General features: G+C 39.2%; 3 protein-coding genes across 4 annotated transcripts; 2 read left to right on the top strand and 1 right to left on the bottom strand.

Annotated features, from left to right (window-relative positions):
• Nucleotides 1-2,451: 2,451 nt before the first annotated feature.
• LOC139130591 (ryncolin-4-like) lies at nucleotides 2,452-6,829 on the top strand. The gene is made up of 4 exons (XM_070696340.1): nucleotides 2,452-2,506; nucleotides 3,138-3,406; nucleotides 3,684-3,783; nucleotides 4,217-6,829. Exons 1-4 carry the CDS (start codon nucleotides 2,452-2,454, stop codon nucleotides 4,900-4,902), a joined length of 1,110 nt encoding a protein of 369 aa, XP_070552441.1. The 3' UTR covers nucleotides 4,903-6,829.
• Nucleotides 6,830-9,711: 2,882 nt separating this feature from the next.
• On the bottom strand, nucleotides 9,712-22,369 carry LOC139130853 (proton channel OTOP2-like). 2 transcript variants are annotated; one of them, XM_070696651.1, is made up of 8 exons: nucleotides 22,171-22,369; nucleotides 17,211-17,338; nucleotides 16,679-16,830; nucleotides 16,261-16,424; nucleotides 15,540-15,805; nucleotides 12,764-12,965; nucleotides 12,244-12,428; nucleotides 9,712-11,387 (listed from the first exon to the last, which is right to left on the bottom strand). In XM_070696651.1, exons 4-8 carry the CDS (start codon nucleotides 16,335-16,337, stop codon nucleotides 10,537-10,539), a joined length of 1,581 nt encoding a protein of 526 aa, XP_070552752.1. In that variant the 5' UTR covers nucleotides 16,338-16,424; nucleotides 16,679-16,830; nucleotides 17,211-17,338; nucleotides 22,171-22,369; the 3' UTR covers nucleotides 9,712-10,536. The 2 variants fall into 2 exon arrangements, with proteins under 2 accessions (XP_070552752.1, XP_070552751.1); XM_070696650.1 differs by lacking the exons at nucleotides 17,211-17,338; nucleotides 22,171-22,369 and having other exon boundaries at nucleotides 16,679-16,878.
• Nucleotides 18,110-26,847, top strand: LOC139130854 (proton channel OtopLc-like). The gene is made up of 6 exons (XM_070696652.1): nucleotides 18,110-18,214; nucleotides 20,415-20,573; nucleotides 22,102-22,334; nucleotides 22,749-22,953; nucleotides 25,139-25,305; nucleotides 25,915-26,847. Exons 2-6 carry the CDS (start codon nucleotides 20,449-20,451, stop codon nucleotides 26,781-26,783), a joined length of 1,599 nt encoding a protein of 532 aa, XP_070552753.1. The 5' UTR covers nucleotides 18,110-18,214; nucleotides 20,415-20,448; the 3' UTR covers nucleotides 26,784-26,847.
• Nucleotides 26,848-27,309: the final 462 nt, after the last annotated feature.

Below are 27,309 nucleotides of genomic sequence, written 5' to 3'. Positions count from 1 at the left end.
TTTTACCTGTCACAACCAGACTTTGACAAATTCTAACTGTTCTTTAATAGCCACGTCTATCTGGCCCCACACCGGACAGAGTCGAAGCTCAGTGTTGTGATAATTACATGATTATTCTTTAGAATGGCAGCCAGCTGTAAAAGCTGTCAGTGTAATCGCCAATTTCCTATATCTTATTGAGAAATTAACAATATTGTGTTGGGTTTGTATACAGCCAAACATACGGTCATCGCGTGATCCAACCTTCCTCCGATCGCTGGCAAACTACGTTGAATGCGTCTATGTCATCACAAAATTGAAACGTCACTCAATTGTTCAAGAAGGACAGGTCTGAAAGTAAGTGAATGACCGAAAATCTTCCTTTGGCCATAAGCGTATTCATCAGCCTAAAATTGTGCTTTGAAACTTTTCTCAATGACCTACACTGTATACCATTATTGTGTGTTTCCGGGAACCCGACCTATCCCTTTTAAAAGCTTCCGACTCTAAACTTCTTTTCTAATTTTCAAAAAATTGCCGAACTTTACTAGACTAAGTGTTTTCAGTATGGGTCATACTTAAATAAAGAAGAAATTAAAAAAAAAAAAATTCCCGACCGGTCTACCCCATTCCCTGGGGGCTTTCTAATGGAAACTCATTTTTTCTTACCCATGTCGCAGGGTATAGTATATATTGTGGAATCGTTGGTGTGCTAGAAGTAAGACAGTTGTCTCTGGATTTTCGACAATGCTGCAAATTACTCCGCTCAGGTGGGACCTCACAATGAATGGTTATCGTATAGAATGTAAACATATGGTGACATTATTCAAAGTGTCTCTTGATATAGCAGTCTATATGAAAATCTGACGGTCAGCGAAGAAACTACGATATAATGTTCACCATTGCAGTTACGCAGTGCTGATTTTAGATGCTCCGTATGATGATGATTTAAAACTGCACAGCATGTTCAATATCTTCACTGACTTATACCGAAATCTATAACTGTTTTTGTGTGAGGCCTAGCAGCTAGGCGATGTTGCCGTGAGTGTGTGGGGGTTCGAATCCCGTTTGGGTTATAGTAAAAGAAATATATTTATTTATGTTTTCAAAATTATCTTCCCTCCTAAAAGGTGCAATAAAACGGAAAGCACGTCGTGCGGGGTAATACTTTCAACATCCACAGGGGTCAACGTAAACATTAAATTATTCCGCTTGTGTTTCTCTATTCAAAAATTTTGCTGTGGACACGATGTAGGCTTCTACCAAAGTAGAGACTGGCGAAGATGTATTGCGACTGAGACGATATGCCCCAAATGCCTACTACTGACTTTTCAGAGAACACTGATTTCTGATTTCTAGACACGTCCATAAGTATATAACGGTGATCACTATGTCAGATTCAACTTGAATTTTACGTCATTTTAAAGAAAATAATGATAGCGCGAAATCATCTCAGTACGATAATATGGATAAAATTGAGAAAAAAAGAACCCTAAATGACGAATCGCTATATATGTAATCAAAATAAAGGGTAACTAATTGACATAATTGAATTGACATACTATGTAATAAGATACAGGATGTATATTACCAACCATTCCATGTTTTGATCTCAGAACAAATATTTCTTCGCATGTTTCCTTTCCTTCCCTCTTTGTTTTGTGTTATTTGCAAGTTTTGCCTCACAGCAGCAAGCATTTTCAACGCCTTGCGTATACTTTAAGGTAGTATGCGCCTCGAAAGTGAAAGACTTAAACGTTTGCTCAATCTTTAGAAAAGGGATCATGCGACCATTCTCTTTCAAAATCAAGAATAAAAATCGGTTATCACCGTGCACTTTTTGTACTAGAGAAACAAATTACCCATTGCCCCAAGAAGATTTTCCGATATTTGAAAATCAAAATGGCCGCCATCCCTGTGCTAAAATTTTTGGTTAAAAAAAATATAGTAAGTAAGTGAAAATCTTAGTATTTCTTTTTCAGTGGCGTTAAAATGAGCCCCACAAGTGGTAAATCAGAAAAGAATAATTGGAAAATTTTGAGAGTCCAAATATCTGCCCCCGAGGCGCATTCTACCTTAACTCAAATCTAACACATAACGTGAATCTTGTTTCAGCGGAGAATGCCTGTTGAAATCCTGTACAGTTACTGATATTTTAATGGGCCTGTTGGACTGATACATTTTATGACTTGCCACTTTCATCCACCGTACTCCTTACCTTAATTTCATTTATTGATTGACCGAAATCTTCGAGCCAACATCGGTAATCGACAGGCCTAGCAAAGGCGACTTCGGGTGATGACGGGATCGCTTCGAACGTTTCGGTGTTTACTCCAGTAGTCGCCATGCAACCGATTATCGATACAGATAAGACCGCTGGGAAAGAGGAAATTAGCGCTTTGCTGAAGGGGCATACGTTCGTTCTTGTTCAAGTAACGGCTGCACATCAGTGTATCTCGTAATTCCTGAACGATGGAACGAGCGGTGATTTTACTTTTGATTGCATTCACATCAAGACTACTCAAAGGTTGGTATATGCCCTTTTTACGATGACGTTGATCGCTTGTGAGAGTGTTTTTTTACACGGCAACGCAACCTGGCCACTGATAACAGAAATAGAGGCAAGCGAGTCTTTTTCCATGCCATTTGTTCATTGCTTATAGAGCCTCCAAGGTTATTTTTAACAGTCACATCATGTTCATCATTCTTGTAAGTAAACCTTTCGAAAGAGATGCAAAAATCCTATGTGTATTTGCATGCAATAATAGAGATATGAAAGCACTTTGAATCAACCCAACTATCAGCTACGACAAAAAACATAGTACTATATTGTACTTTTCACCAAATGTACATAGAGCCATCGAAATCCCTGGAGAGATGGATGTATTACAGGATTTCTTGCCAAACTGATCCTTTTCAAGCCTATTTTATTCTTCCCTCAATGTGTGAATTATAAATACGATTCTAAAATTGCTCACTCCAGCTCTGAGTCAAGCAACCCTGTATATATTTAGTAAACACCCATCATAGAGAAGATAGTCGTGTAAAGCAAATCTTCCTTTGTGCTAACAGAAAATGTCGTGTCATACTGTGTAAACGATAAAAGGACGAGCTGATGTTCTGAAAAGCAACCTGCACACTTTTTGCTATTCTATTAGGAACGGCAACGGAATCTGAAGAATGTTACAGGAAATCCATGCTACTGCACTTGAGATCGGAAAATGCTGCGTTAAACGGCCACGTCATCAACTCTGAGACAACAACTAGCGCCGTGAGCTGCAGTTTTCAGTGTCTAAAACAGGCTTCTTGTCTCTCCATAAACTACAACACGGAAACTAAGAGGTGTGATGTGAATAACGCAGACAGCAAAACTAACCCTGATAATGTTATAACCGAGGCAGGTTCCATGCTGTTTGAAATTTGGAATGTAAGACATTTATAATTCTAAATTGGTTTATGCTTTCTGTTACATTCAAAAGATCTTAAGAAGAGTAACTTGATCAATTGATATTGAATGGTAAATGCACAGGAAACCAGCAGACGTCGTGTGATCGATGGGCGCCGACAAAACTATTCTTTGGGTTGGAGAAATTGATCATACTTGTATAAATGAATAAATCAATCTTGTTTATTTACAGTCGCTGTATCGATTGCGCAAATAATGAACACGCTGGTGATATTTTTTTTTCAAATTCTACCAACAGGACATTGTAGACCCATGTTACCAACATGAATGCAGCATTTTTGAAACTTGCTATCCAGCAGCAGAAAGTCCGATGGGTTATAATTGTACGATGAATTCATGTAAGATTTTCTAATAAGATCATTTACAAATCATCACTCTAATACGACATCGACTGTCCAGTAAATGTAGCCTTATGTCACGTGTTTATTTAACAAGTTGAGGGTCTTTTTTCTTTGGTTTTAAAGCCCAAGTCACTGTTGAATAGATTATATCTTACGTGAAAAATCATTCTCGTTTGCGAAGCTTAATAAAGGAGTTTTCGTTCTAGATTTATTCACTCATTAAAGCAAGCTTATTGAATGGCCGTTTCAAAAGATTTGTACATATTTGTTCGATTGTTTGTTTGTTTCTTTCTTCACTCTTCCAGTTCGTTGGTCATTATTAACTTGCCAATCGATGAACGCAGTACAAACATTTTTTCCCAATTATTAAGGCAATGACATGTTTTGAAACCAGGGTTGATCAATTTTGTTTGTCTTCATTATTTTATAGATTATCGGGACTGTGCCGAAGTCTACGATGGAGGGCAGACGTCGAGCGGGGTTTACTTCATACAACCAGACGGCGTCGCCATACCCGTGCAGGTGTTCTGTGATATGGAATTCGACGGGGGTGGGTGGACGGTGATACAGAACCGCGTTGACGGGTCACTCAACTTTTCACGCGATTGGGAAGACTACAAGACAGGCTTCGGAAACGCAAACAGTGAATACTGGCTGGGCAATGAAGTCATTCACAAGATGACCAATCAGAAACAATACAATCTGTACATCGACGTCACAGATGCCGATTCCATCCAAGTCTGGGCTAAATTTCCCTCTTTTTCGGTGAGTGATGAGGCCTCCCTGTACACCCTGACCATCGGAGACCAGTTGAGTGGAAACGAGATTGACCACATGAAATACCACAACGGAGTTCCATTCTCCACCTGGGACAGAGACAACGAGAACAACAACGAATATAACTGCGGGGAATTCATGGAGTCGGGCTGGTGGTACAAGCAAAAGTATATCCAAAAGGGTTGGGTACTCCACAATGTTATTTGTTACAAGACCGAACTCAATAAAGAGTTCTACGCCGACTGCCCTGAGCTCAAGGGGGCGAAGTACGGCATTGGCGTTGATGGCGACGAACACTGCCTGCTGCAGACCAACATGAAAATTAAACCGGTGAACTAGCACTCGACAAATACGTTTGAAATATAAATTTGTCCTGTAATATTGAACAACGATTGGCTCCACAAATTATAAAAAGAGGGTCAATGTGAAATCAAAAGGAACAGCTTCCCTTAAAAATAAATGAATTAAGATGGGTATAATTTGTACGCAGACGTTGAACTACGAATATCAACAATTCATCAGAAATAAACAGTTCCATAAATGTACAGGACAGGCGTTTTTTCCTTTGTAAGTTTTTATTTTCCATTCTTATGGTTTACATAAACACAACAAGAGACTCAGCAATGGACGGCGTATATTGTTGTTTGAGTGAAACTTTTATTTGAATTTGTCTTTTTTATTCAAACATAAGTACATGCATCATTAACAGGGTTAAGTAGTGGTCATTCAGGCCGTAAGGGATACTCATGAGTATGGAACACAAGACGGCGTCCTGTGATCAGCGATTCATTTGCATGTTTTCACCCTTTAAAATAAGGAGCATCAACATATAAAAGTGCACAGATGATGATCATGGCGTTCATTCAATTCCTCATCAACATCTTACACCGTCAATCATGTTGACCCTTTAAAGAAACTACAATCCAGACTATATACTTACCATTGCTGTCACCATGATTCGATAATGTGTACATCGAATGTTTGACATGGAAAAAAACCTTCAAAATGACACTTTTTTTCAAATATTTACAGTAGAAAGTGGCTGCCATGGATCACCTGCAGTTTACATAACTATGACGATATCGATATAGTAATGACTTCAGACGGTAGATCGTAGGCAATGTTATCTGTATGCAATTAACAGTAGCGTGAGTATACACATTGAACACGCGTATAGTATTTCCATATTAAACGTTCCGTAAAGCGACGCTGACAGTTGTCACTTGAGTCGCCAAGAGTTTCAATGTAATAAGGTAATGCAAGGAAGTGATATTTGCAGAGCTTTTATGTGGATATTGCCGTTTAGTTCTCCAGAAAGCTAAGAGCTAGCCTAGAGTGTAATCAATATGCAATGTGGTTTTTTTTCATGACAACTCTAAGCTGATACGCTTACTAAACATTGATTTGTTTCTCTCATTGAAGGAATTTATTCATGAATTTTCACTGTAAATATATCTGTGCTAGACACATTTAAAACCTGGATAAGCGCTGTTTACCCAGAACTTTGTGCAGTGCAATGTAGGGCACGGCGTTAGAGAATTCAGAGGTTTATCGATCGAAAGATCGAGCATACGAATTCGTGCATTTATCAAGATTGATCGATGTTAATTCGATACAGCATCGCATGCAGGAAATTGAAGTCACAGTCTCATGGATCGAAGTTCTTTTCGCTTTGTTCTCTCTTTCGCAGATGAAAATTGTAAGTAGTCATACTCTCTGTGTTGAAACATTGAATTTTAATTGACGAGAGAGAGAGAGAGAGAGAGAGAGAGAGAGAGAGAGAGAGAGAGAGAGAGAGAGAGAGAGAGAGAGAGAGAGAGAGAGAGAGAGAGAGAATATTTTACAATTTTAGGTATCTCTTTATAGTTTCTGGGTAATCTCAACATGAAATTCCATACAGAAAACATTCAGGGCTGTCATTTTCAAAAATAGTCAATGTCTTCTAAAAGTTGATCTGTAATCGAATTATGGAAACGATAATATAAAATAAAAGAGAAGATACGATGAATCAGGAGGGGTGTGTTTAATCTTCTACTAATCAATAGCGCACTGAACGATGGGAGAGAAATCGTACACGTTTATTGGCTCAAACAATGTCATGGCGGTAAGAAAACGAAGGTGAAGATTTAGGGTCCTCACAAATTACTTAAAGTTGTAGGATTATGCTACATCTTTGATTGGCATAGGGGGCGTGCTTTGTCTAAGACTTCAGTTGTCTTTGACTTGGAAGAATTTTCTGTTAATTACAGTTGTATTGTCTACTTAGATACCTAGTGTTCAGCTTGTCGATGCAGCCTAAGTGGATGGAATGTTTGATGTAAGTTGCTGTTCAAACTGGATAAAACACTGACAAGAATTCATTTGTCAACAATGACGTTGCAAACTTTCCCAAATGTGCTGTGTTGCAGCAGAATCCAAACATCATGGCGAATTGAAGATGACAATGAACTTGTACGAACTAATATCGAAATATTATCAAACGTCACGTCCGACCGACATTATTATTATTTACAGTATTCTGAAATCTCAAGTACATATTACCATTTATTCCGAATAACATGAACTACTTAGTCAATGACGTCATATTTGATTCCATCAAGAATTTACAGAAAATGATTCATGTCCTGTGATGGAACTCCAGTAGACAACGGTAATTATTCATTTCAGCCACCAATAAACCACATATTCTCCTGATTGAAATTTTAAAGTTTAATGATTAGTGAAATACAACTTGGCATATTAATTAAGAGAAAGTCAATCGCTTGTTGTAGAGTTCTTATTGCCCTGGACTCCGATTTTAATCCAGTTTGAGAAAAAGGAAAATACTTATTGTAATTTACACGATTGGAACTAATTTAGGATAATTGCATAGTGAAGTAATGTCTGTTTAATCTGCAAATGTAAGATCATCTGCTTTTCTTTCTAAGTTATACACTTGTTTTTATGAGTGAGTTGTAATATTGCAACATTCAGCTATAGGGCACCTAACTCTTTAGAGAAATTTGCAAAAAAAAGAAGATCCAATTATCCCAAATTAGTTCAAGTCGTGTTAATTGTGAGCTGTTTTGGGGAAACAGCACTAGCATTGAAGAGTAACACGAAACGAACTTCTGTAATACAGAAACTCTTATTCCTCACGAAAAATTTCGACACTTTGCATAGAGGGCGCTATTTGCAGTCAAATACTGACATAATTCTCATAACTAACTTTGATTTGTACCATCGCTGATTCCATTGCCGAATGAAATGGGGCATGTCTCCCATAGGTGGCCATATACGAAATAGTTTACAGCAAAGCGATTCATTTTAGCAAACAAAACAATGTGAATGTTTTTTTCCAAAGGATAAGGCCAAACAAAACACAAACAAGCAAAAATAAAACAAAACTTTTCACATTAACATCTTAATAGAGGATGGTTACATATTATTCCATAACGACTCTTCTTTTAGCGAAGGAACATGAGAGTCAGTTTATGATCGACTTATGGTGACATGGTCATTACGTCTCAAGTATTTTCCGAGCTGAACTAAGACACATTTTAGGGAATAATATACTTATCACATGCACAAGTGAATAATTGTTTTGTTATTTTCTTGCAAAAGAAATGAGTTTTCATAAACAGTCAGCGTGAAACTGACCTCTGCAATGATACATGTATTGAATACGCCGTAGCCAAGTTGTCAATTATTTCGAGTCGTCCGTCACGTGTACCTGTTAAATACGGGACAAGTGTCGGAATCCGTCTACACCTAAGCTTACCTTCCCCTAAGTTATACACCATTTATAACAGAGATCTAGAATTGTATCCGAGAGAAAGTTATGCATTTCTCTCCGAACGAAAATCTACTAATTCTCAACGGAATGATTTCTGTTACGTCGGTCTGGCCGGCCGCCACCCCAACCCTCGTTGCCATACTTGCAGAACCCACAGTAATAGACAAGCTGCAAATCCGTTGTTTTAAAAGTATTTCTTGTGGATTGTACGGGCGTTAACCCGTGTTTTCACTGCTCGGCTTGTCATTGTCGAAGGTCTGAAAATAATGTCACAAGGATTCTGGAGGCTCCTACGGCCTTTACAATTACGGCAGTACTTGTCCCCTAGTTGTTGTTGTAGTGGGAACAGTACGTTTAAAACGCGGAGTTCGATTCTCGTGCATCGAAAGTTCAAAGGTCGGCTCTATGCATACAAATACGAACTTCCTCATTTTGCGACAAATTTAAAACACCAGGACTCAAAATTTGCATATTATATGTTTTGTTAGATTCTAATAACTGATTATTACGAAACTTTCTCATCATACATATATTTCAACTGAAGTCTTGTGGTACAGGTCGCCAAATTATTTAATTGACGAGCAATCTAAGTCGATAGAAAATATATTCCTGCGCAAAGAAGATTGATGACACAGACGCTGGATGTCGTGACGTAGGACTACCAGAGGATAAATCCAGTACTTTGTCGACAACATTAGCTTGTAAATGTGACCCTTATTCAGTCATTGCTCGCCTCTCAAAAGTATGTCTGACTCATTTTATTTCAACTTTATAATTAAACAGCTTTAAGAACAGGGAAAGTCGCAAGAAAAGGTTGAATTTGAGATGATACATATCAGAGGGACTTGCGAGTAATGCTACTGCTAGTCAACGACTGACCTATGTGCGTGACAAACAAAGATTTCCGTGTTTTTAGGAAGGTCGTTCACTAGACTTGCCCCAAGTACTGTTGGCTTAATAGTGTCAAAACGGAGTAAAATGAAGGTATGAACTTTAGCAGACTGTCACGTTGATGTTGTGGGGATCGCAATCCCCCGCCTACACATCCTAGCAAATTTATTAAATGCCAAGCGACGGCTGGGCTTGGCTGGGCTAGCCCACAGGCTTTCAACTCTTATAACATTATCCGGCTTGAATTCATACTATCTGTATGTTACTTTATGCATTATACCGTTCCGTAGGGGTTCAGATTTTGTTATGACATGCTGCTGAGTTTTCAAAATACTTGTAAACAGTTAAAACCCTACTGCAATCAAGCCATTGCTATGTCGTGTGTGTTACGCGTGCGTGTATGTGTATAGGTGTGTGGGAGTGTCGGACACATTTTCGTTTAAACAAGGTAGTTTTAAGGTCAAAAAATAATCTTCGATTAGTCTCTCTTGAATGGTACATTTTAATGGCATATGCAGAAAGTACGAACATATGCATTCTAAAATTAATTACTTTACACAGTTCAATAATTGACAAATGCCTCGTTTATAGAAGAGTACTTTGCTCTGATATACATCTGCTGGAAAATAATAACAGTATATGCTATTTACATTTCAACGCCAGGATTATTAGCACTTAAACTGCCCATTTTTCTGTCACGCACAAAAATACACACGTAGTTGACGGTGCGACTGCAATTCTATTTCACATTGACAACAAGACTGCTGAATCACTTCTCTAAGAAAATGTACAAGTAAAAAATTCAGCTATGGTTTTTCTATGAGTGTCTCACGCTAAAGGTTGTGTAGATAAAAAGTGGTAAAACCTTTAACATTCCCATACTCGCGTTGTAATCGGTCTAAATGCCAAGACGAGAGAAAATCACGAAATGTCTGGAACATGGAACGTGTACTGTCCTGATATGAATATACTACGATTATTCAATTAATTATCTTTCATTGGAAAAAGAAATTCGAATCACGCACAAAGTTTACAAACGGACAAGCAGAACTCTTGGTATGATACATGCTACCGTAACAAAAATAGATAATTCAATTTGACAGTTCCTGTCTTGGCTATTTGCATTGGGTTTCTTTTCATACATTGAAACCCTCATTGCATGTCGACGCTATATTACTTGTTATGTCTGTCTTATGTGGCAAGCTATCTATATTTGCTTGTTCCTCATAGAATCTAAATAATGTTGAATAGAAATGTAAATCTCTGAAAATTCGCACTCCTTCACTGCCAATGTCCTGTAACCGTGGTTACCCGCACAGCCAGATGTCCAGGTACATGACAAACGAATGAAATCTGAAATAGAGTGCAAATGGCGCTGCAAGCTGCGAAATCATCGTCCACACCTCAAAGCCGTAGAAACAGAACTGTACGGGATTGATGCCAGTGTCCTTCAAACCATAAATGTTCGTCCACCAGAAAGTGAAATTTGTGAAGATGAGGAACATCTTAATCTGGCGCGTGATGTTCGGTGTGAAAACGTCGGGTGGCTGACGGTAAGATGCTTCGTACAAAAATAGGACTTGTACGAAGACGTCGATCACCTTCAAACATTCGTGCGCCAGAAGTAATGCCGGTTTGTGTGCCGCATACGTACTCATGGATGATGCGATGATGTTGAACATTGCTGTGACAAGGATCCCAGTCGCCGATAAAAACAGTAGTGGCAAAGTCAAGCGCAGTTCGCCCTCTCTCGACTCATCCTCGAACCAAGACCTATTTCGTTGCATTTTCACGAGAGAAATTATATTGCAGATGATTGTGAACGGATACACACTTATTATGAAACTGTAATAGATCAAAGGAATTTCCCCATTATCGTCTCCCGTTTGCCCAGCCACGGCAAACGCATATGCAACGACGAAGGCAACCGACAGAGCGAGCACCAGGATGCCGAACCATAACCCCACACAGCTGCTTTTGAATGTCAGGTGTCTTCTCGGCTGTTCTTGCATGAAAGTCAAGCGAGGACCAGAAATGTTACTATAAATGATAAGCAAGAAAGCAGACATGATGAAGTAGAGCGTCAGAGTGTTGGGAACGAGGATGTCTGACGATTTCCGGTAGAACGAATCGAAAGAGCTTCCGTTTCTTTCATCACCTGAAAGATACAATTGGTTTGAGAAGTTGTTGAAATCGTAACTTGTGTACTCAACATTGTCAAAGTTTGAGTGGGTTCAAAAGATAGCTAAACAGTCCAATGGGTAAGTTACTGACAGGATAGAAGGACAATAGGGAAACGCAAACAGATCTTGCCAGATGTTATGGGTATATGAAGGACTGCTGAATTGTTGAGTGGGTAGCAAGGTATGGCAGCGGGAATGGATAAATGGGTGCCATTGGAATAGATGGATGCATATGGTTGGATGGATGTAGTGGACTTTACAACTGGTTGATGTATGAGTAGAAAGGGATAAACGGTTTGAGAGAGGTCATACGGATTTGAAGAATAGGATGGCGAGATTGATAGATGAATATCAGGGGAATTTGGGGGGGGGGGCGTGAGTGACAGATTTATTTGCGATGAAGAATATTTGATGAAATGCATAACAAACCCATTTGGGGATTGTCAAACGTATATTTCCTGATCAGAGGTGTAGACTTGGACGAAACTAAGTGACCTAAGAAAGGAAAATCATTTGCAACAACGTCTTGCTTACCTCTATACATCTAATGTAAATATTCATTGTGGGCAACTATTACAGCCAGTTAAACCAGCACAAATAGGTTTGCTGTATTATCTCCGTTCCAACTGCTGTTTCAAACATAACGATCAGACTTGAATTAAGTTTAGATCCTGGATAATATTTTTATTTGGCATAATATTAAGGTCGTCTATCCCCGAGATATCTTCGCCGAACCTTCGATTGTGCGATATAAAGAGTTATGCATAATGTTGGAGGAACTTAGAATATGCGTATTGCTATGCAAATAAATCAGTAATAGAACTGGGTTACCTGTCACGTGTTTAAGTACATATGGAATACTCGACGCACTGTTGGACTCATTAACTACGGTTGTGTTAGATCCAGCACATATAGAATAGTCGAAATCGGTTTGAGCGATGTCAGCAACGATCTTCGACACGCAGTCTCGGCTCCAGCAGCTCAAACAGGTCGCTAACAACAACAAAATCGCCACCCTGAAAGCAACACATCAAATTCCCTCAGTTTATAGCATCCTGTACGTATTTCACTCGGGTTTTCCTAAAATCGTTTGATCGTGATAACTGCTCAATGCCAATTCTGCTGTTAAGAACAAGGATATTAATTTGCTAATTTATCCTGATCCAACACAGAAAGAAGTCAGGATATGCACACATCGACGTAACACTTTCTCAATAATCAATATCAGATACTAGTATTAGCAAACAACCTGACAACTTTACTTGTGGGCAGTAGCTTATTTGAGCACTTTGTCCAAATACGTATCCTTATAGTATACATGTATGAAGTGTAGCTATACGACCTCCATTACCTTGCTAGTGGCTTATACTCAGTGATGCAGTGTTCCGAGTAGAGGCAAACAAACAGCGTGAGACCGATTATGAATATGGCATTCAGGATTGCCTCGATCACATCGATCGCCTGGTGGCCTGATGCGGAATCCGAATCGAGGGTGGATCCAAACTTGAAACCAGCGAAGAGAATACCGAAAGCTGCAAAGAATACTGCGCCACCTGGAAAGAACAAAAATGTCGACGGTTGATGTTAAAGGGAAACAGTCGTCGGAACTGCGCCTGTGCGAGTTTCTTGTTTGCACCATATCTAGATGCACCTCATCATCATAGCTGCATCATTTAAATTATAGTAGAATTTGATCGAGTGTCCGGTTTGCCTTGTCGAGCTCGACAAGTCTATATGTTGCTTATCATTAGAAAAGTAAACATTTGCAACAAATTGAGTATTTGGTGTTAGATTACAGCGCGCAGTGAACGTTTCCCATACACTGTCTTGTCTACAATCAACACGGTCGTTTCTGCATGCCACTCACAATAAACTTTACACTGCACCACTTAAATTATACTATGTAGATTATGGCAGACATGTTTTAACTTTCATCAATCACCATGGAAAAGTGTTTACATTCGTCGTATGGGTCCCACACGACCTTCAAGAGCGCAGTTCCGACGACTGTATCCCTTTAAGGTAGTGGACGTCTCGAGGCTGACCGACTTAGACTTTTGCTCAAACTTTCTTCAAGGAAACTTTCAGGGATTCTAAGAACTAAAATCAGGGATCGCAGTGCAAATTTTGGCTCCGCAGAAACAAATTAGCTCACATTTTACACATACATTTAAACTGGCCAGTATCCCTGGGTTAATATATATGGGACTCTTTGATTTTTACAAACATAAGATGGTGCCAATGTTATTCACTCCAAGAGCTCGAAAATGAGGCCATACAAGTGGTAGATTAGAAAAGTACTGTAAAAAATTGAGAGCCCGAATAACATCCCGACACGCACTCCACCTGTCTTGTCTTCTATTAGTATTTACTCGACCCGATGTCTGCCTTTTTGTGCCTACAAACCTGTTAATCTTTTGTGTTTTCTTGCATGTAGCGAATTTTTAGAAATTGGAGTAATTTTGCTAAATTTTGCATTTCCTTTTAAGATATAAAACATGCAGACCTCACACTCCCAGAAACATTTCCAAATTTATATAGTAATAATATCAAACACACACGATTAATTTACTATTGCTGATCATAATCGGAGGGGTTCAATATCACCACGATAATAAAGATTGTAATTAGTACTTGTTACGTTGAAGTGTCGCTATAACTGCATCTTGAATTTGGCAATCAGTAACAACGATGTAAATTGTCAGTTGGACGCTTGTACGATGTCGAGTATTTCGACTTGTGGAGTTCACTGAGCGAACGCTTGGGGGCGTCGTCTGGCAGCTCTTTCTAAGGCAATAATGCTTTGGTCATGGCGTCTTTCCAAAATGGGGCGATGACGCACATTTTTTAATTTTCTATTTTTTTCATCTCTAGTCGGCCAATCTGCTTTCCCAGTATATAACCGCTACTAAGTTTTCAATTGTTGAACGAAATGTGGTTATTTGAATGGATGTTGAAGTGGTCTTTCGTATACAGCATACCGTGTTTTTTTTCTCCATGTCGATCTTTGCTCCACAGAAAGAGATAACAACAGCGTTGACGCAGAGGCTTTAAATTGGATGATGCCTGGCGAGCCCCGCCCTAGTCGACGGTTTTAATTACTATTGCCTAATATCTAATCTGAACTTCTCTGACCCTATGGTATTGGGGAGCCGTCGCTATTTACGGACCGGGGGGAGGTCGGAGGAGTTTCATGGGAAACTCTGAAATTTCGAATACCCCCTCCCCCCGCCAACCATGACGAATTCGAGTAATCCCCTCTCTAACAGAAATTTTGACTGCCCCCCCTCCCACTTAGAAACGTTAAATATCAATAAATGTATTTGCAAAATTTACAAAAATACAGCAATAGTAAAGATCTTTCAAATCCTAATGAATTTCAAAGTCGCAACAACATGTTACATGTAATATAAAAGCTCATGATAAAGCCAGTATCCAACCATATAGTATTGTTTAATTTGGATAGATATCATGACAGGGGTTTCATTGAGGATATCTGACAGGACAGAATTCGAAAGTACATGGGGAGAACATGCGAGAGGCTGACGGGGAAGTGTCAGAGGGGGTGTCCCCTATCTTGCGCGGAACATTTTGAGAAATTGATGTATACAATGGTGCAGTCTGGTGCAATCTGAAAGGTGTTTTCGATTTGTTTTTCTACTAAGTAAAACTGTTAAAAAATCCCAGGAGGAGCACGAGAAGGGGATGTCCACCCTGAGGCATAGAAAATTTTGAGAAATTGATATATGGTGAAATCTGAGAAGTGTTTCAATTTATTTTGCACCAAAAAAATTTAGTAGCCCCCTTCTTTCTCTCCACATTTTGAGCAATCCTCCTTACAGCTTTCAATTTATTTGAGTGCCCCCCCCCCCTCCGCAGATTCCTCCGACCCCTAGGCCATAAATAATGACGGATCCCGTATGCAGAGATCTGCACCATGCCACTGCGTTGGGTCTCAACATTCATTATTTCGTTTAAGACAACAATCAACGAGACATGCATAACAACAGACAAACTCAGCCCGTTAGACGAGACATTAATAAAACCTGACGAAGGGTACACTCTGTCGAAAACATTATTATCCGCGATGGAGCCGACCGAGGTGAGCTAATATGGGATTTTCTTACCTTTGATGAAACCTGCGTTAGCCTGGGGACACTCCTGTTCATCGAACCGTTTCAGCATACCGGTCGCCTTCATAATAACCAGGGCAAAGATCGACACCACCAGTAAGTATATATAGTAGCCTTGAATGCTGAGTGAGGTGAACGCTTTATCCTCACTGATTTGACCCAAATGGATAGCTTGGAACACAGCAGCCAGTGGTAAGACTATCCCGACTATAGCATGTATTGTACCCAGCAATTTACTGAATGTACGGCCAGTGCGTGTACTACGGGAAGAAAATAACATTCATATTAACCAGAATGAAGAGAAATTGTCTCATAAAAGCGCCTCTTGAACAAGGCCTCTTTACGGATTTACGGTAGGAATTAATCAATGAACAACTTATTTGAACCTGAAAGTGCATGTAAGGGCGAGCAAACCAACTTTTGACTTGTGACAGGCAACTGAGTGTCCTCATTCACAGCCTGAAATACTGATTTGGCGATATGCCATTTTCTCTGGCGATATGCCATTTTCTCTTCTCCCAGCCCACACTAAAAATCATAAATATAGTGGGGAAGTTCAAAGCGCTCTCTCTCTCTCTCTCTCTCTCTCTCTCTCTCTCTCTCTCTCTCTCTCTCTCTCTCTCTCTCATTGACACGGCATATACGTCATAGGATTGTGCATTTACAGTAGTTCACTTCAGTAATAAATATATCATTCAATTTCACGTGCACTCACCCTTCTGGCGGGAGTGAACTGTTCAAGAGCGGTGTTATTTGTTGGTATGGACCCCACCTCCTCATGTTTACGGACATTTACAGTTCGTCAAATCCAGTCGAAGATGAAACAGCTCGAGCGTCGTCTAGGGATCGAAATGCTGTTACTTTTTTGAGAAAAAACCACTGAAATGAAAAGATATTAAAGACAAGTGATATTGCTGACTAAGGCAGCAATCACATTCTTGTTGTGTACAAACGGCATGAGTACCACATATACGTTAGTGTGCATTGGGTGTGCGCGAAACGCTGAACTCAGCGACCGAGTCGGCATTAAAGAGACGTACGTATTCATGAACGAAAAGCGGAAGTGAAGTGCCTGAGATAAACGTACATATTACTCTGTTTTGATCTCAATATAGCGCTGGCAAATCACCTACCTATTCGTACGATGGTTTAACTCACAAACAGTGGCGTCGATATTGTGTGCAACGTTCACATTCAATGAGATTACGGAGGAGACTTCTCGCTACAAATTCGTACACAAACTGATATATTGCTGTCAGACTATCGTAGACAAACGCGGCTGAAACTGAAAGAGCTTGCACAGCATTACGTGTGGGAAATCCCATGACAGAAATAGGGTATCAAGTGCGCATGCTCACAGTCGATGACTGTGAAACACTCCTTTCACGGTAAAGTAATCATAAAAGTACAAAACACGAATAAATTGATAAACCACTACACAATAACACCATCGAAAGAGAGGTGCGGGCTCAGTATTGATTTGTGTAGGAGGGCACACTCGGTGGTGTCTCAGAGAGGTGATGTGTACAAATAGGCTAACAATTGAAGGTCATTTCGGATTTTTTCAATGTAAGTGTCTCAAAAACTTGTGGCCGTCGATTGTTAAAAAAACGCCTTTCTTTTAGAAGACTAACTGAAGTAACGTAGGACTTTTTGTCCTCCTACCTGTCCAGTATGGTGTCAGTCTTTTTGTTTGTCTAATTGATGCGGGCCGACTGACGGAGTAACGTTTGTTGGCTTGAGTCCCCGGTGCATGAATATTTAGTGTCCCTTGTTTATTTTGACTGACCGGCCTGTTGAAAAGTCCGAACACGTTGAAGCTCTGCAAAGGGTCAAAATCAAGCTGATTTTGAAATGGAAACAATTATCGTGTACACAATCGCCATGAAGTAATGGAATGTTGTTTAATACAATATGGCTGGATAATGCTGATGAAATTTGACCTTTACTGCTCCGCGTTCAATCTTCAACAACCTAAAGCTACTTCCGCACACCACATACGTGCCATGATGCCTTCGACATCTAGTTTCCTGCTTTTGAAAAAAATATCTTAACATTTAGAAATCGACTGTACTTCCGGTGACTCACAAACTCACACGAGTCACAAAGATGCTGGGTATACATTACATATGATCGTAGAGCCATAAAATATGTCAGCGCTGTTTGAAGGAGTTCCAAGTTTTAGAAGACGAGGTAACAACATATTTCCAAGTATACGATGGAAAATGAAAACCTTCAATAAAGTCAAACCAGGCCGTTTGATGAAACACATAGCTGTAGTTGGAAGAAAATCATAACGAGACGTGTTAGGGTAAGGGGAAGTGAAACAAAGTCAGTTCCTGTCAAGATATTTATATCACCAAAGTACAAATACATGCATAGCTCAATCGCTGAAACCCAATTCTGCGAATTGATCAACAGCGCGTGACAAATGGCCTTTGAATCGGAAGAGCAAATACGGGAGAATATCGTGATCTGTCTGATATCACATGACTGACTTTACTTTTGGAAATTACCCTTACTAGTTACAGCTATATCCCTTTTATGCAAATTCGCTGAATCACTGATAGAAGTCTGTATTCGACCAACTGTATTAAATTTTTGGTGACCACAGACGGGCTCCCTTGGTTGTTATGCCAGAATACTAGTGACAGACCTAACGTGAACGGGTAAGTGATGATTAATGTAAAGTTTGACGTAAGGTATGCATTTGAAAATGTTCTGTAAGACACCAGAAGAGAGTGAGAGAGGAGAGGGGGTACTTTGGTGAGGGGGAGGGTTTTTCCTACACCGGAGGATATTTCTATTTGCTCACATAAGTCCGGCCGAGTTCGACATTTGAAAAAGTCTATGCCAACTTGTAGAGACTATAATTCTCAAACATTCAAATCGACTGTTATGTAACACCTGCTTTAATCACATCCGGCTGTATTAACCATGGCAACAAAGTTTATTTGATGTTGACTGTTCTGTGAATCCATCATCATATACTTTTTAACGTTTTTAGAACTTCATAATAATCATTATCGAGCTCCAAGGCAGCACATACATGCATTGCGATAGATTCATACTAATGTTTTCACGTTTAGATACATCTTGGTTGTAACTGAATGCAAGATTTGTCAGAATAGCACCGCACGGCTACCAGCCATAACTCTTTCACTTTCGACTTCGCCTGGCTGTGCTTGATTTTACAACAGTACTTATACACTCCATTCATTTGAGATTTCTTTGATTTCCTTTGTACTATGTTGACATATTGCCAAATTACATAATTTTTTCTACTTGGCCACTAGAGTCACGGTCACGGTAAACATTTTCATTCACAGCTTTACCCATGAATTCTCGCTCAACTTTTGTTGAGCACGAGATAATTTGAAATTTGTATGTACAGGTTTGCTAGAAATCTGATAATGATAGTTTTAAGGTAATAACAATACCAAAAACAACAAAACACAAACAAACAATACAAAGTTTTCTGCAAAATCAGATTAAATCATTTCTTAGAAAAAGCTTGATCAAAATGAAAGCAACTGAATACTAGCTCTTGCCTGTCAGTACAAGATTGTGATGTAGAGGCCCAAAGGATTATTATTTAATATCAAGGCGTTATACCTCTCAAAGAGTTTTCGGAGCACAAAAATACGCTTCTCAAATGAGAAGAACAGGTACGCCCAATTTCGTCGTCTCTCTTCATTCCTTCGAGATTTTAAAGAGCTCACAACATAGCCAACACGCAGTCTCTCAATTTGAACCTGAACATCGCTTTTAAATGTGGGCATATTAGGGGCCGTCGATAATAAAAGCTCCCTCCCCCCTCAAAACGAAAGTTCTTATGCGAAATCAATTTCGTATTATGATGCCGTTTCTGACAAACCCACACGCATGATCTTCGATCCGCACGCCCTTGAAAATACACCGAAAGGGCACATCAATTAATAAACGTCCACTTTAAAGCGTTTCACTTTTTAAGACAGCACATTTTAATGTATTTCGCACGTAGGAAAATGTTTCACGTACATGTTTCACGTTAAAAAAGCATACAAGTGTCTATTTCACATTCATGTCTTTTCGTTGTCTTTACTGTCTCCGTTGTGGTCATTCTGTTCTCGTTGAACGCGAAGGTAACATTGCGTTCCCGCTGCAAAGTCGCACTTCGAAAACAATAGAAAATCCTTATGCGATTTTGACGCACACAAAACGAAATGAGCTTTTACCCCCTCCCCCCTAAACGAAAGAATTACGTTTGTCGTGCGTCAGCTTTTATTATCGACGGACCCTTTTTGGTTTTGAGAGATTGTACTAAATTAGCAAATGAAGTTGTTCGTGTACAAAGATGTTTGCCAAGGGTTCGTTGGCGGTAGCAGTTTGGTTATCAGTAAGGCGGTGAAGAGGCCACATCTTCTACATGTAAGTCAATTGGCGGGGAAAAGTATTGTTTCTATTTTAAGCAAAGTTCGTGGGAAGGACGAAGTCAAGTGTTGATAAGCTGACAAAGAGAAACTTTTATAGAAGAGGGGGCTGGGGAGTTCTCGTGTTAGGGAGGGGAAAGGTATAATTATAGGTGGGGGAGCTTGTGAATCATGGATGTGAGGGCATTTGCCTTTCTTTCTTCCCAATATTTTATTTCACCAAAACATTTTAAATGCTATATTTACACTTAAAAACTCTTACAACACCTTTTGTTACAATTTAAATTTCTTGAAGTAGGCTGGTTGGCTGTCCCTGATAAGAGACATTTGCAGTATAAAACCAATGTAATAAATTTCTCTCTTGACAAGTATTGTACATAGTTCAGATTAGGGAACATCGATCATATACTTTTCTAACAAAAAGTTAAATGTCTTTGCTTCTTAAATTTCTTTACAGTATCTGTGTTAATATCTATCGATACATCTATACCATGGCTTCTCATGTGGCTGTAGAATCAGATAAGTTGATGTCAAGCATACAAGAAAGCTATGATGCAGTGTCACATGACCGGGTAGAAGAATCGGTGTTGCCGCCCACCTCCAATCACAGGATTGGGTGAGTATTGTCTTCAGTAACAGGCGGAAAGTCACAAGATTTTAGGAATATGTAGACCTTGATTATAGACACGTCGAGAACATAATTACTATTGCGTGTAGGTATGCCAAATCGATTGCACACCCTGTGCTGTGTGCTAACCGTGTACAGATTATATTGGTCGTATTCCGATCCCGGGATTCTGATTTATGATATAAGCATGTATCATGTGCTACCAATAAAAGGAGCTTGCGTATAAGGATGTTCGTTTGCGAGAGGGGTATTTTCTGTCTTATCAGTGGGCGTAAAAAGGGTGGGCGGCCAATTTTGTATCATCAACGAGCGGAGTTGTATTTCTTTTGTGCAGCGGGAAAGTCCGGTGACCCCATTTTGCAGGCAGGGAATAGGATTCATGGGAAAAGCAACGAAGAGTTTTACTTGTAGAGAAGGGAAAACGTTGTAGGGGAGCCCTTGTAACAGCGAAAGAGGCAGCTAGGGAGTTTCATGGTGTGGATTGGAGCTCAGAGAGCGGACAAAGAGTCGGTATTATAGAACTTGAAAAATTTCAAATTGAACATTAGGGTAGTTGCAAACAGTTGTCCACAAAGATTTTTTTACATGTAAAATTCTTTATCATTTTACACTGAGAATATCTCGTAATCTGCTGACTGGCTACCCCTGAAAGATGGATGGATGTAAAAACGGAAGGACGTGGTTGTTTGTTCGGGCGTATGTAAATATGTGTGTCATACGGTCGATAGTATTCGTTATTTTGAAAAAAACCCCGCTATGATAGGTCATTGTTGTGTTCACGTAGCCATTGACAATTCAACTACCATGGAGAGACGAGTAGATTATAATATCGAAAGTTTTGAGTCATTTAAACGCACAGCAGATCTGTGAAATCAAAAGTATTCAACAGTATACTTGATCATTGCTCGATGTAATGAACACCTTACTCTTTTCTAAACAGGTCCTTTGAGGTAGAACGCGCCTCGGGGACAGATATTATTCGGACTCTCACAAACTTTATCCAATTCTTTTCTGATCTACCACTTTTGAGGGCTCATTTTAAAGCTCTTGTGTAGGAAAACTTTTCACCGTCTTAGTTTTTCGGAAATAGAAAAAAATTATTTGTCCCCATAGAGTTAATACAAGGATGGCGGCCATTTTGTATTTCATAGGGAAATCTCAGTTAATTTGCCCCTCAAGTACCAAATTTTGCACGGTGATCCTTGATTTTTATTTTGGATTTGGTAAGAGAAAGGTCCAAAGCTTCATTGAGGACAGGTTTGAGCAAATGTTTAAGTCTTTCACTTTCTCTTTTGCAGAGTTGGATGTGTCTTAATGGCTGCAATAATTCGCCTTCGACCATTAGCTTAGAGAGTATCCACATGAAGTTCGTTAGAATTTAAATAAGAATAGTTCTTGAAATGACATACATCATATCTTTGTGGAGAAATGTGCCCGAGTTTCACTTCGCCTCGTGATCAACAAAACACTTTGCCACTTGAATAAAAGTTGCGCACTTCCCGGTTTTCTCACACAGGTCAACGATCAGCGTGGCCTTTAGTCAGCTAACGGCAATAACTCTTGTGGTGATTGCCATGGTACTTACTATTACACTGATTGTCAAGCCAGACAAAGCCGCCGACCTCAACGTCGAGACTTACTTCATATTTCTCAATTCGGTTGCCGTAGTTTCAATCGTAGTGGTCAAACTAGTCTTGGGCATAGATGAGAAACGCGTTGTCAAGCAGTCTGGATCGACGTATGTAAAGTGTAAGTACATAGATACTATCATGCTGTACTCTGGTCTGGTGACAGTTTTTGGAAACAATGACCATTTAGCGACGCCCTCACTAGAACGCCGATCAAAATGTCCACTTTTGTTGATATATTTATCTTTATGTGCCCTGAGTACGACGTGACGGCAATGGCTAACCTGCAAACTTATGAGGGCATGTATACAACTACGATAGCACACTTGACGCCATAGCGGGCCGACGGTCCGCTGTAAGACCTGATGAACTCTGGTATAAAACAATAACAAGGGAGGGAGTATATTCCCGAGTTAATGGGATATGGGACTCATATAATTCATAAAAGATAATATGACATCTTCAAATGATATACCGTGGAGAAATTTAACAAATATTCCAGAAAATATGACAAGAATCATTCTTATATTTTCAGTTGGGGCTGCACTTTTCGGTCTCTGTTATATGCTCTGGCTTGGATTCAAGTTTTGCGCCACCCTTGAAAACAGTAGTGGGGATAGTAAAGAACGTGGCTTGAGCGCTGCCGAAACTCTCCTACATGTTGTCTTCATACTGGCGCAGTTGGCATTCGTCTGTGCGTACTCCAACGTGTGTATAAACAGATGGAAAACAGTTACCAGGTTCGTGTTTCCATGTCCATAATTGTTCATTTTAGCTCACGTGTTCAGACGTGAGCTAATGTCATAGCGATGTCTGTCTGTCTGTCCGTGTGTGTGTGTGTGTGTGTGTGTGTGTCTGTCTGTCTGTCTGTCTGTCTGTCTGTCTGTCTGTTTACACGATAACTCAAAAACGCCTGAACAGATTCAAGTCAGATTTGGTACACAGGTACCATATGCTTATTGCAAGAACTGATTATATTTTGGTTAGTGTGGCTTGCATATTAATGAAGTTATGCAATATCGTTTTTTCCCGTGCAATGTTTCCCTATGGAGACGGTAATGACAGTGTAGACATATATCAAGAAACACTGAACAAAATTTCATGAAACTTTTCACAGATGACAATCTCAGAACATAATGATGATACTGTGAGTGTCATGTCAATTATATGCTCATTTGCATATTTAGCGAACTTTTGTTATTAGTGACATAACTCTAAAATTCCTGCACCAAACTTGATGATACGTGCAACAAATATTGATCTGATATATCTAATTATACTTAGAAGCATTGGGCTGTGTTAAGTTATTAAATAGCTTATTTGCATATTTTATGAAGTTTTATAATTAGTCATATAACTCTGATATAACTACACCAAATTTGATGAATTCTGCTGCAGATACTGATCTGACTGATATCTAACTGTGGTGTAAAGCACTTAGTAGTGTCAAGTTAATTAAGGGTTCATTTGCATATTTAATGAACTTTGTAATTAGGTATATAACTCTGAAATTACGGCACCCAAGTCAGTGAAATCTGGTGCAGATATTGATTTGATAAATATCTAATTCTACTGACAAGCATTTGGCAGTGTCAAGTTAACAAATAGCTAATTTGCATATTTTATGAAGTTTTGTAATTAGTCATATAACTCCAAAATAACTGCACCAAATTTGATGAATCTGCTGCAGATACTAATCCGATAGATATCTATTTGTGGTGTAAAGCATTAAGTTGTGTGGAGTTAATTAAGGATTCATTTGCATATTTAACGAACTTTGCAATTAGTGATATTACTCTAAAATTACAGCATTACATTTTATGAAACTTGCTACAGATATTGATCTGATAAATATTCCAATTGTGCTGAGAAGCATTGGTTGTGTCAAGTTAATAATTAGCTCATTTACATATTAAATAAAGTTTTGTAATTAGTGATTTAACTCTGAGATTACTGTGCGAAAGTTGATGAAACCTGCTACATAATATGATATAGCAGATATCTGATAGTTCTTATTACACACCTCACACGGGTGTCCATTATATTGGTATGAATTGGGTTTATTGACAGGAATATTGAAAAACATAATACAATAAATCCTCGTCAGAGATAGTTACTCTGGCAGTAGACCGTATATACGTCTAGTCTTATCAGAAGTCTGTCTTCCACTCCGCGTCCTGTGCTCAATTGAACTGCTGTCAGAATATACACTGTCTGTCTTTGTTCTTGTGTTTTGGTTAGTGATTAATCTGAGGTATGCAAATGTTGCGTAACATCTCCTTGCTCGTCGTCGTTTGAGACAGGTCAAAGGTACAATTGATTTGCTCGTCGTCGTTTGAGACAGGTCAAAGGTACAATTGTTTTACACAATTTCATAACAGTCAAAAAGTATGCAGTAATTCATGTCATACTGTATTATTTCATGCGTCCAGTAGTGTCTTATAAATGTCAATACATGTTGAGTCATCCATCAGCAGTCAATTTCAATGGTTGATAACTAAGTTTGTAATTTTGTCAAACTCAAAATCTGTAAATGTCATTCATGTAACACGTCATTCCTTCCATTCAGGGGTCACATTAGCACAAGCTGTTCTGTTGAGTAAATGCTAAAATTTTCTAATCTGTTCACCGGATATCAACACGTGAGCACATTCAGTTCATATCTGGTTGTTAATATGTTTACATCGTTTAGATAGTTGAGTCCGAGTGCTAACATCGTCGTACAAAATTGTTTAGCCCACAGAAAACTCAGTAAGAGGCGAATCTCGGTCCCATGTTCTTTCTCTGTGACTTACAGTTTTTTTGAATTATTATTTATTGATCGTCAAAACGCCCATGACTAATAACGCCTTAAACTGAAGATGTTTGTCATTTCGCAGCAAGATAGTAATTGTTAACGGAAAAAATCCATCTTGATATTCTCAGATTGGGCGTGACGTTTATCTGGGCGGCGAACATAAGTGGATATTTCAGACACTACGCCAGCGAAATATGGTCAGATCACTTAACTCAAGAAGATGAATTCATACAACGTCAATCTCTTTGTGGAAAAGAAAACGATTCCTTTACAAATATTGTACACTCCTCGGGCAGTAAGTAAGACATTAGTCGTCAAGTAATGTATGTATGTATGTATGTATGTATGTATGTATGTATGTATGTATGTATGTATGTATGTATGCATGCATGCATGCATGCATGCATGCATGCATGCATGTATGTACTATGTACGTGTGTACGTGTGTACGTATGTACGTATGTACGTATGTACGTATGTACGTATGTATGTATGTATGTATGCATGTATGTATGTATGTATGCATGCATTCATGCATGCATGCATGCATGCATTCATGCATGCATGTATGTATGTATGTATGTATGTATGTATGTATGTATGTATGTATGTATGTATGTATGTATGTGTATGTATGTATGTATGTATGTATGTACTATGTACGTATGTACGTGTGTACGTATGTACGTATGTATGTATGTATGTATGTATGTATGTATGTATGTATGTATGTATGTATGTATGTATGTATGTGTGTGTGTATGTATGTATACTAAAGCATGTATATATGTATCTCTTTTTATTGAACTTTGCGCTTTATTTGACAGTCTCCTTCCGGCAAACTATTTGTCCTCCCATAATTTTGATGTGTTAACTATTGTAAACGTTGTGAATTTCTCAACAGCAAGTTGGCTTAACCTGACATCGTCTGATGATCATGGTCACAGATTTATGGACATCTTGCTCGTGGCTGGGAAGTTTTTCGCTCCGGCAGCCATGGAATACGATATCATCATGGCAGGAATCACGTATTTCTTGTACTCGAACATCGGCACAGAAAAAGTCAGTACAAGGAAGACAAAACAAATAAGAAACCGAAGTCTGCGGAACAGTGTCATCGGATTTATCGTCGGGATATTCGCCCTTGTTATTTCTATTGTGGCAGCTGTTGGATACACAGCGATACTTGAAAAGAACCACAAGATGGCCGAGTACATGTATTATGGTTACATTTCCCTGCTCAATGTCATGGCGATGGTTGCAAGTGTTGCTGGAATGGTAATGATGCTGAGGGGAGATTGGCAGTATTGCGAAGAAGCCAAGGTGGAGAGGAAACTGTCAACCAGTTTGTTGACTCTCTCTTCCATTGGTCAGATCATTCAACCAGTCTTCGCCATCGTTGCGGCCGTCTATTTTCTTCAAGACGAGAATCATAGCGCTGCAATTCTCATCATTAAGGAATGTACACGTATCAGCAGCGTCTTCGTTCAATTCATTTTCCTGTACGATGCATTGCACCGTTCTCCACCTCAGCAAAACGCAAGAACAATAAACATCCGCCAGTTGGCCATGTTTCTTATCTTCTCAAATATAATCCTCTGGTGGCTGAGCATTTACGAAATCAAAGCCATACGCATTCATCCCATTCAGTCCTGTTTTTATGGTATCGCAACGTGGGCTTTGATTTTACATCTAGCCACACCTCTAGAAATTTACTTTCGGTTTCATTCTGCCATTCTCCTTCTAGATATTTGGGAAAGTTTTCGAGATTGATTGATTGATTGATTGATTGATTGATTGATTGATTGATTGATTGATTGAGAGAGAGAGAGAGAGAGAGAGAGAGAGAGAGAGAGAGAGAGAGAGAGAGAGAGAGAGAGAGAGAGAGAGAGAGAGAGAGAGCGCTTTTTTATTGTTTTGTTCATGTGGTGTCTTGCTTTTGCATTGCTTTTGTTTTATAGTTATTGTTTATGAAGAAGGGGAAAAACATAGATCCATATATGTGAGTTTTATAGTATGTATGTATGTATGTATGTATGTATGTATGTATGTATGTATGTATGTATGTATGTATGTATGTATATGTGTGTGTGTGTATCTGTGTGTATGTGGGTAGGTATGTAGGTAGGTAGGGAGGTGGTAGATCTGCCCTTACCATTTGCGCAGCTCTATTGCGAGTTGTATGTGGCTGAAGAACTACAGGAAAGCTGCAGAACGTTTTTGGGTTTGTGTGTGGGGGATGTTGTGCAAACAATAGATTCGATCTTCTGTGGCGGACAGACATTAATCCTCTTCACAT

Source organism: Ptychodera flava, chromosome 4 (genome assembly GCF_041260155.1).
Source record: "Ptychodera flava strain L36383 chromosome 4, AS_Pfla_20210202, whole genome shotgun sequence".
NCBI lineage: Eukaryota > Metazoa > Hemichordata > Enteropneusta > Ptychoderidae > Ptychodera > Ptychodera flava.
This window is presented reverse-complemented; position numbering and strand designations above follow the sequence as displayed.

What these genes read in the sequence shown, in the direction of transcription:
- LOC139130853 (XM_070696651.1), bottom strand. Translation starts at nt 16,337, where the DNA reads ATGTCCGTAAACATGAGGAGGTGGGGTCCATACCAACAAATAACACCG. An exon ending in AGTTCACTCCCGCCAGAAGG is followed by an intron (nt 15,806 to 16,260) that starts GTGAGTGCACGT and finishes TTCTTCCCGTAG; the next exon opens with TACACGCACTGGCCGTACAT. An exon ending in GAGTATAAGCCACTAGCAAG is followed by an intron (nt 12,429 to 12,763) that starts GTAATGGAGGTC and finishes TGTTGCTTTCAG; the next exon opens with GGTGGCGATTTTGTTGTTGT.
- LOC139130854 (XM_070696652.1), top strand. Translation starts at nt 20,449, where the DNA reads ATGGCTTCTCATGTGGCTGTAGAATCAGATAAGTTGATGTCAAGCATA. An exon ending in ACCTCCAATCACAGGATTGG is followed by an intron (nt 20,574 to 22,101) that starts GTGAGTATTGTC and finishes TTTCTCACACAG; the next exon opens with GTCAACGATCAGCGTGGCCT. An exon ending in AGATGGAAAACAGTTACCAG is followed by an intron (nt 22,954 to 25,138) that starts GTTCGTGTTTCC and finishes TGATATTCTCAG; the next exon opens with ATTGGGCGTGACGTTTATCT.
- LOC139130591 (XM_070696340.1), top strand. Translation starts at nt 2,452, where the DNA reads ATGGAACGAGCGGTGATTTTACTTTTGATTGCATTCACATCAAGACTA. An exon ending in CACATCAAGACTACTCAAAG is followed by an intron (nt 2,507 to 3,137) that starts GTTGGTATATGC and finishes CTATTCTATTAG; the next exon opens with GAACGGCAACGGAATCTGAA. An exon ending in TAATTGTACGATGAATTCAT is followed by an intron (nt 3,784 to 4,216) that starts GTAAGATTTTCT and finishes ATTATTTTATAG; the next exon opens with ATTATCGGGACTGTGCCGAA.